Source organism: Pimephales promelas, chromosome 22 (genome assembly GCF_988280905.1).
Source record: "Pimephales promelas chromosome 22, fPimPro1.hap1.1, whole genome shotgun sequence".
NCBI lineage: Eukaryota > Metazoa > Chordata > Actinopteri > Cypriniformes > Leuciscidae > Pimephales > Pimephales promelas.
Window position 1 is genome coordinate 25,978,119 of NC_142790.1, and position 10,252 is coordinate 25,988,370.

The 10,252-nt window shown below is 36.0% G+C and overlaps 1 protein-coding gene across 1 annotated transcript; it reads right to left on the bottom strand.

Annotated features, from left to right (window-relative positions):
* Positions 1–1,602: 1,602 nt before the first annotated feature.
* cdk5 (cyclin dependent kinase 5) lies at positions 1,603–10,117 on the bottom strand. The gene is made up of 12 exons (XM_089125842.1): positions 9,911–10,117; positions 8,300–8,388; positions 6,875–6,942; positions 5,900–5,960; positions 5,747–5,803; positions 5,528–5,623; positions 5,311–5,385; positions 5,136–5,232; positions 4,970–5,041; positions 3,637–3,695; positions 3,378–3,458; positions 1,603–3,295 (listed from the first exon to the last, which is right to left on the bottom strand). Exons 1-12 carry the CDS (start codon positions 9,945–9,947, stop codon positions 3,209–3,211), a joined length of 879 nt encoding a protein of 292 aa, XP_088981968.1. The 5' UTR covers positions 9,948–10,117; the 3' UTR covers positions 1,603–3,208.
* Positions 10,118–10,252: the final 135 nt, after the last annotated feature.

Here is a 10,252-nt window from a genome sequence, read left to right on the forward strand (position 1 = left end):
TAACCATTTGCATACATAAAATGCAAACACACACACAACACGTAGGTACATTCAAAAATACAAACTATACAAAACTAACCTTTTGTGGTCAGATTTCTTTCCGTAAATTTTAAAAACAAATATAAGGATTATTGAGAGCCACAACTGCAATGATTCCTGTCAATATATATGAATATTGATAGTTTATAATATCTTCTTTAGCTAAACTGTAGTCAGTAACAGGTAGATCATAAAAATCTTAACTAAAAACGGACCTGTTTTAGATGTTATTTGGTGATATGATACTAAACAAGAACACTAGATTTTTATCTAAAATTAAGTTTCATTAAACTGCTCAATTAAAAACAGGGTTAATGATTTAATGAATGTCAACTAGGAATAGAATAAACAATTTTTTACAAAACAAAAAACGGTAAGGCACAGGTGTAGCCTAGGCCTACTGACGAAACATCAGATGGCTTGTGTACCCTACCAACAATATGTTTTTTTTTTTTTTTTTAAAGCCTCAAGCTCAAAACACATCAATATGATGTTGGCAGCACAATCTGATACGTAGTATGTTTCGCCATCGAGTTGATAAAGGGAGGTATAGCACAAGCCGTCAGAAGACCGGCTTTAATCACAAGACAATTTAGCAAGTACACAGCGCCACCACCAGGTCCAACTAAAGCGATGAAGCCAGCTTAACCCCTTATACCACTGAAGACAGCAAGCCGTTATGGGGCATGTTACCTTGTTTGCCTTGGGGCAAGGGAAATCCAATAAACGTTGAGAAAGTTACAGTAATCCAGAACAGAATAAGAAACCAAACAAGGATCTTAATTAGTACTAGATGGTTGTGGTATGGCATTTGATAAGATTACCATTACCACCACCAAACAATTGAGAATGCGGACAGATGTGAAGACTTCAGTGGATGTCAAGTCCTTCACAACATTATTAAAGGTGCAGTAAGAGATTTCTGAAAAAGCTGTTGCTATGTAGCCAATCAGCATTAAAGCTACACTGTGTAATTTTTACCCCCATCTAGCGGTGAAAAGGTATATGACCATCCAGTGAATATTAGTTTCTGTTCCTCTCAATTCCGATTTTGTTTTAACCCCTACGGTGGCCAATGTAGTCCAAGATTAACATGGCTTCCAGTTCGACCTCGTCCATGAGTGTTAACTCAAACGTAACCGCGAAAGGCGAAGCTTGAATTAACGGGTATGTCCCTCTTTGGCTAATGTACATTCAAGATGGAGGGGCAACATGGCGACCCCCCTTACCCGTATGTATTTTCAATGGCATATTATACACTCACAAGAATACTTTATTACTTAAACGAAGTAAATATACATTAATGAGCACATATATTTTTTGAAAGAATCAAGTGTTTTTAGCTAAGAATAAACTAAAAGAGTTACACAGTGTAGCATTAAGGGGCATGTCCAATCATCAGGGGGTTGATGCCTGTGCTACATAGCATGTAGTGAATTTTGAAGAGGGAGGCTATCAAGATAAGGGCGTGTAACGTGTTTTTTGTTAATTCAAATATTCTCAGAAATTAAGATCGGCACAACAGCTCATCTTTCCCAATTTCATTCATGCTGGACACACATGAGAGTTTGTTTAGAGAAAACATTTTTAATAATTTGGTGCAGTTCTGTATACAGTAACAAATTTTACGTACGGTTTCCAGATGATCGTAAAGTAAAAATCTGTGTTGTCTTGATGGAGGGTTGCAAACAGAATTCTGCTACATTCTTGATAACAACATATAAGAAACATAAGGTTGTTTTCACACATTATTTACAAGCCTGTTGCTCATATCCTATTTGTACTATAGCAACTTTTACTTTTGTCTCCATAACAAATCTTACATGGTTTATAATAAAAATGTTTAGTATGCTAAGTGTATCATGAAAGATCTATCCAGAAGTCAGGAATGGTCCCTTACCGAATCCACCTACTTTGAAACTTAAGCCTTTTTATAGATCACATATTATATAAATAAATAAAAGCATTTTCACACAGTGTTTAAAAAAATGAAAATTGTAACCACTATCTCAAAGAAATCTAAACCATTTTCAGATAATTATAATACTTCAAATCAATACAATAAAATCATTATGAAACGCCTGAAAGTTAAAATGTCGATTTATGGTCTCTAACATTATACATCTACTACAGCTGACGAGAGAAGCAAAGCAAAAGAAGGGAAAGTGTTAGTTTTATCTTATATTTCACAGACTTCAGGGCCATCTGGACGTAAATGATCCAATGACCCAACTCTTCCATAAGGTACATGTGCAACATCACATGAAGTGTAATGACAACACTGGCATGCATTGAAATATGAGAACATTGTTCTTTTACACACAGCTATTGCTCCGACTGTTCAAGGCAATTTTCGTGGACCACTATTTCTTATTAAAAACACCCGTTCTTATTCTACATGAATGCATTTGAATTTAATCAGCTAATTCTATTGAAAAAAAGTCTATTTGAAATACAAGATTTGCTTAAATTTGAGGGGGAAAAAAAATCAAAATCAAGAGTCAACAATTCTGATAATGGTTTAAAATGACCACTAAAATATAATTCATAATTCATAGAAAGTGGCAAAATTAGTCACACAAAAAGTACTCTACTCTTTTTTTCCTATACCCTTACCAAAAGTCCAACACAAAAGTAACTTTTTAAAATGCGATGTATTGTAACATGCTAAATCAAGTATGTGTGCTGTACCTTAGTAAATCATACAGCTGATTTGATCTTTAACAAATAAAAAAAGAAAACGCTGCTTTCAATAGTCTTCATGGCAGCATTTTGTAAACGATTAAAGACCTATGAAGCACATTTGGCAATAAACTAAAGAGCCAGAACTGAAATTTTGGTGACAAAAAGTGATGTTTAAACAGTAGTTCACCCAAAAATGAAAATCTAGTTGTCATTTACTCCCACCTAGATGTGGAGGAACATTCATGCAGCTTATTTCCATTTTCATTTTTGGGTGAACTGTTCTAACATAAGCCAAACACATGGTTTATGAAGGATAATAGCACCACACTCTGTCACTATCATATGCGTATGATCAAATCATAAACTGTAAGGGGGAGGAGTGTTTCACGGTCCCTCTTTCTAGCAGGTGGGAGCGGAACTGAAAGCTGGAGGTGTTCGAGGGGTTTGACGAGGTAAGACTGGCCCATCATCTGTGATCTGACATTTAGGGTGGGCAGAAATCTGCAAAGAAAGGGTGCTGAAGGGCTTCCTCCGCTGAAATCCGCTGTACTGGATTGCATTTCAGAAGATTCTGCAAACCACAGAAAAATCAAAGCTAAACCATGACGCACGAAAGCGTGAAGTAATTGCTGTCCACGATGAGAATATTGTACCTGTAGAAGGTCTCTGCCAGTGCTGCTGAGTTTCGGGACCACATTCACAAGTGATGTAGTAGCTGGGTACATTGGGTACGGCTATCAAAACATTTAAATAAAGAAAAGGAAAAGAGAAATGGATGCAGAATAAATGTATGAAAATAAAGAAAGGCCTTATTAAACAAACAATTTCTTTTGTACAGTCTAACAGCAAAAACCTGCCCTGTTCGTGCAATGAATATCTTTGTGCCGACATTTAGACGAACAAATGTTGTACCTTATAATCTGGAAGTTTATTCATAGTCTGCCATTGTTCTTCTGTCGGTGTTCCCAGCAATGTGCCAAAATGTTAAAGTTAATCAGCTCAATGGAAACTTGGCTTGATGTGCCAAGTTTCTACATGCATCCATTATATTACATTACTACGGAGCCCCTAAAGGGACATGGAGATGGAAACAAATATGAGAATTATATACAGTATCTATGTTTTGGTTTCCCTCCCCGAGAAACTTTTTTCAAAGTCTCTTAGGGGAACAAAAAAAAGATTTTAAATAGATTTTCCACCATCATGTCCCTTTAGGGACACACATATACATACACACACAAAATATATATGAATGAGTTCACTCAAAATTCTGTCATTAATAATCACTCACCCTCATGACGTCCCAAACCCTTAAGACTTTCGTTCATCTTCGGAACACAAATGAAGATCTTTTTGATGAAATCCGAGAGCTTTCTGTCCCTCTATTGACAGCTACACACTTTGACGCTTCAAAAAGTTCATATAGAGATCGTAAAACTAATCCATATGAATTGAGCGGTTTAGTCCAGATTTTCTGAAAGGACAATCTCTTTAAAGGGATTGTTCACTTTGAAATTAATTTTTGGTTTGTTTAGCTTACCTCAACGACCGTTCGTGTCTATCAGTCATATAATGGAGGTCTATGGTCACCACCTCAAAGAGCATGCACAGAGAAGTCCAGATTAAACATGATTTAATGACTCGTAAATGTAAGTACACATTGATGGCCTGAGACACGAAACGAGCGGTTTGTGTGAGAAAACGAACAGTTTTTATATCGTTTTTACCTCTTGTAACCAGCGCAAGCGCCGGAAATGATCAGACAAGAACGGTTTGACCTAGAAATATCAAAATTGAAATAACTGTGAAAACTAAGACACCTACATCTTGGATGCCCTTGAGGTAAGCTAAAACATACCAAAAATGTATTTCAAAGTGAACTATCCCTTTCAATGAACAGATTTAATTTAGGCTTTTACATAAACTGCAAACATAAACAGAAGCTCAACCAAACCTGATTGACGCATGAGAACAAACCTCTTGCTGAAGCTCAAACGTGATGCGTAACACGAGAATGTGTCAAGTGGTAGTTGCGTAGCTGACATTTCATAAAAAAGATTGAACGAAAGTCTTACAGTATTGCAATTACATGAAGGTGAGTGAATGTGTGTTTGTATATAATTACATTACATTAAATAAACCATCCTGCACTAGGTATCAACAATATGAAACGTCAAGATTACAGTTCTATCCAAAAGTATAAACCGAACATAAATCTTAAACAGATCAACTAAGTGTAAAGGATATCTAAAGATCCTCTTTAGCTGGTCATCCACGTCATTTCCAGGAAATAAGGGCCGTCCTGCATTTGCCAGTTCTAAAAAAAAAAAATTATACAGAAAAACAATTTCAAATACTACAAGAAAAGTTTCACTACAACAACGAAAAGAGTTAAATGGAGCTTTTCCTACCAGCAAATATACACCCTGCAGACCACATATCAATAGAGGTAGAGTAAAGCTTAGCACCAAACAGCACATCCGGTGGCCTGTACCACAACGTCACCACCTGAAGCCAACCAACATGAAGTGAGGAACAGGCAAACGCTGAAAAAGTCCAAGCTGCATCTGAAGCCGTGTAGCTTACCTCAGCAGAATAACATCGCACAGGTATTCCAAACGCTCTGGCCAAGCCAAAGTCAGCTAACTTCAGTTCACCGTTCTGATGACGACAACATAATGCACATATTAGAAAGTGTTTTGGGGAGTACAGCAGAAATAAAGGAATTCACCGACATAATGCAATCTTATAGTCATATATAACACAAACCTGCTAATATCAAGCACTTTCAGTCTTTACTTACTCTGTTGATGAGCAGATTTTGTGGTTTGAGGTCTCGATGGAGAACATTTCGGCTGTGGCAGAAGGCAAGGCCCTTCAATAACTGGTACATAAAGGACTGCAAGGAGAGAATTAAAAAGGCATTATCTGATACCTTAAACATTAAATATGCCATCAAGAGATGCTCTTCCGTGACACATTCTTTTCAAGGCTTTATACAGATTTAATAAACAAATCAAACCTTGACAATCTCTGGATCCAAGTCACCATTACAGCTGTCAAAGTATTTCTTCAAGTCCTGTTACAAGTTACAAAACACACTGATCTCACAAGACTCGTTCAAGCAGCAAGATCATTGGAAACGGTAAATGATGATGCAGGTACTTGCTCCTACCTGATCGCAGAACTCAAACACTAATGTGAGCTTCTTATCACTGTGTAGGACATCATGTAACCTACAAGAACAAGTGGCTGTTGTTAAAGGGTTAGTTCACCCAAAATTGAAAAGTAGCCCATAATTTACTCATCCTCAAGCCATCCTAGGTGTGTATACGACTTTATTCTTCCAGCCAAACACAATCGGAATTATATAAAAAAAAAAATATATCCTGGCTCTTTCAAGCTTTATAATGGGAGAGAATGGTAAATGAGATTCTGAAGCCCCCCAAAAAGTGCATCCATCCATCACAAAAGTAATTCATACAGCTCCAGGGGGGTTAATAAAGTCACTCTTGTGCCAGAACTAGACTCGTGTACGGCCATTGCCAGAAGCAAATGATTATGGTTTATAAAGTTATAAATATGGATATATTTCTTACAAAAACGCATTGCTTTGCTTTAGAAGGCATTTATTAACCACCCGGAGTCTTATGGATTACTTTTATGATGGATGGATGCACTTTTTTGGGCTTCAAAATCTCCCCCATTCACTCCCATTATAAAGCTTGGAAGAGCCAGGATATTTTTCTAATACAACTTCGATTGTGTTCGGCTGAACGAAGAAAGTCATATACACCTAGGATGGGCTTAAGGGCGAGAAAATTATGAGATCATTTTCATTTTCTTTGGGTATCCCTTTAATGCAGCATGAGACAAACTGCACAATTTCTATTTCATCGCTATTTATTTATCAATAACTATTTTGAAATGCTTCCTTAAAAAATACATGCAACCAAGCGAAACTGATTTTATATGGTTAAATACATTAAAAATGCAATAATAATAATAAAATAATACTTAACAACATTTATTCTGCATGATGAAATATACTAATAATACTTTTCATAAAAAAAATAATAATACAAAATAGGAAATATAAATGCAACTAAACTCAGTGCATGCTTTATACTTAATATGCAAACAAACATACCTTACAATGTTTTTATGCTTCAGTTCTTTCAGGAGGCAAATTTCTCGTAAAGCTGAGCTTGGAACCCCCTGTTTGTAGGATTGAAAATTAATGCGACAGTTTGCTTTAATAAGATTTGCTTGTGCTTCGAGTAGTATGAAGCTGCAGACTCGGAGACCTGCATCTACAGTCCCCCTGCACCCAGAGTCCCGCATTCTCAGACCCCTCGTTTTTCGAGACCGCGCCTCCTATCAAATTGTATCGGATAAACATGTGAAGAACAAAACATGAGTATAGGCTATCTTCAATTTTATAGCAAATCGTAGTAGCCTACTCGTTTGATTTATTTTTTAATAAAACTAATTTAGCTCATCGATACAACATATGAATAGTCCATTTAATAGCTATTTGTAAAGATAGTTTGTAACAAGATTTGAGCCGTTAATGTATGTTTTTTCGCCCTCTTCCCCTCGAATATATTTAGATAGCTTACGTTTACGTTAGCCTTTAGCCTTGGACTTTTTGTAGAAATGTCTTAAATGCTGCAGTTATTTTCACTGCCCATTTTGTGCCCCCATATATTTCAAACCCACAAAGTTGTCCAAAGTTTAAAAACATCTCAACTTGAGATTCTCAAGGGACACTCCAACAGAGCAGTGCAACATGGTAACTAACATTTGCAAACATATTTTTCTTTTTTTTCTTTCTTTCTTTTTAAAACATCATAAGACATGTGCTATCGGTCCTATGGAGTTGCCCCTGCCGAATCCAGCAACATATAATTTTATGATTATGCAAAGTGACTTATAAATGAGTTTTTTTTAATGCAATTGAAGACAAAAAGTTAAGTCACGAACACTGTTTTTTCTTCCTTTTTTCTTTACAGCAAAATGATGTTTAGGTGATCATTAAATGAAGTACAGAATTGTTTATTATTGGTGTTTCGTCTATTCTGATTTGTTTTGCTTCGCATTCAAAATATCAAAAAACAGATATTGTAATGTTAGCATGGTAATGTTAATTAGACCATTATAGGTTGAACTGAAAGAAAAATTGGAATTTTAATTTAAAAAAAATATTTAAAAAAACATTGTAGCAATATAATATCACATAGCCTTACTATTTTTCTGAAGATAGTTCAATCTGCTAATTGTATCCCTTCCATCAGTAACAATTAGTTTTTTGACACATGCATTAAGCAGGGAACACAAATATTTATTGGATAATTTATTTGAAGACCGTAATATTGCATCCTATTGTTTTTAATTGCATTTGGATAATGCGCTGTACTCTGTGTGCGGGTGTTATTCGATCTTTTGAACAGCAGGAGGCGCTGTGTTCGAAAAACGAGGGGTCTGAGAATGCGGGACTCTCGGTGGGGGACTGTAGATGCAGGCTCCGAGTCTGCAGCTTCATAATATTGTGTGCTTCACATCCCAGTCTTACCTCATCATCATCATCCAACCGCACTCGTTTGAGGGCCACAATCTCATGCGTTTCTCTGTTTTTAGCTTTGAAAACGGTCCCATATGTACCTGGAGAAGGGTACAAAAAACAAGTCATTCTGACTAGAAAAATCACTGTAGAAATAGGATAACTTCCTAAAATGGACATGGCCTAGCAACAAAACATGTCTTTAAATTATCAGGCAGAATAATTTTCAAATAACACTTATATATTGTATTTGTGTATAATCTTGTCACGAGGTAACCGTTACTTTTCTCAGCATACTTCAGAACAGACCAATCACTGTCCTTTTTGATAAATAGATTTAAAAAAAAAGATTTACAAAAGATACTTGCTGCTGATTTTATCTATAACTTAAGTACTCATTCGATTAAATCACTATACATTTAAATTAGTATATTTTTTTCAGTGAGTAAAATCTCACCAAGAATTACCAATAATAATTCTTATTCTGCGATTTGAATGTCGTCAAAGTGGGCTGCGTCTGAAATCGCATGCTCTCTTGAGTAGGTACTGATTTTCTGAATAAGTAATTACTTCACAACCACTATATAGCATTAATGTGTGTCGTATATGAAAGCATCTGAAATCGCATACTTCTGTACTATATAGTAGGCAAAATACAGTATGTGACAAAATAAGTATTTCCGAATTCACAGTACTCATAAAAAAAGAGTTGGCAAAAAGTACTTGATCTACTACTTTAGGCTAGATTCTGAAGTGATGCAACTGAAAGTCACATGATAATGACAACATGGCGAATATAGTACGTCCTGAATTCATTTACTACACACATACATACTATACAGAACATAAAGTTTTTAGTGGTCATGAAGTAATTATTCAGAAGTATGCGATTTCTGACACAGCCATAATCCAGAGAGTACTACATCTGCCTTGTTGTCATTATCATGTCAGTTGTATCGCTTCACTGCCATTCATAAATCCTCTCCCGTGGCCTCATGGGATAGTAAAGTGTCCATCATATGCACACTTCGCCGGAAGTAGTACGTCATCCGAGTACTTTTTTGAGTACTGTGAATTCGAACATACTTATTTTGTGTAAACACATATTTATACAATACTATACACTATATAGTGGGGAAGTAGGCTATGTGATTGCGGATGCAGCCACACAGACTTTGAGCATTCATGCGCCCCCTGGAGGAGGAAACACTTTATGCCTCATAGGAATCTGCTACTAACTAACATTTGCAGCTCAGTGAGAATCAGAGAAAAGCTGATTGATAAAGCCAATGATACTGCTTTGAATGAACGATCAGTTTGATTCGAAATAATCAATGCAACACTGAACAATAGCTACGGCATCATTTAACAGGTGCGCAATGCCGTTTTGATTTATTTAAAGCCAAGTGCATCCTCTCAATAGCAGTATGAGCTTGCTAGCTCTAGCTTAGACTTTAATCTCAACACACTTTAATCTTACGAAGGCATAATTTACAGCAGACTGTCAGACGCTTTAAGCTCTACATCTGCAAACCTTCATGATTGTTAATAATACTCTATGAATCTCCAAAGCAGATAACGTTACAGTCATTCAGGCCAGACAATCCATTTAACGTTACTCACCCTCTCCTATCTTCTCCAACTTCTCATACTTTTGCATGGTTTTAGCCAGCTACAATAGCTTTTATCCAAAGCGTCCTGGCTCCTTAATTTCCTACGTTTTAAAATAAAGGTTTAAATAATACAGCTGACTACTGTCGTTTTTTTATCAACAAGGGGCGTAGTACGCAACACGAAGAGAGCAATAAGGGTTTCAAGATGGCGATTTACTGAGACACACTTCAAAATAAAAGCATCCTCCGTAAACGGCCTTCAGGGTGGATAATAAACACCATTAACTCCTATAATAAATACTAATACAATTAAAATAAAACATTTTAGTTTTATATTTCATCATATTAAATA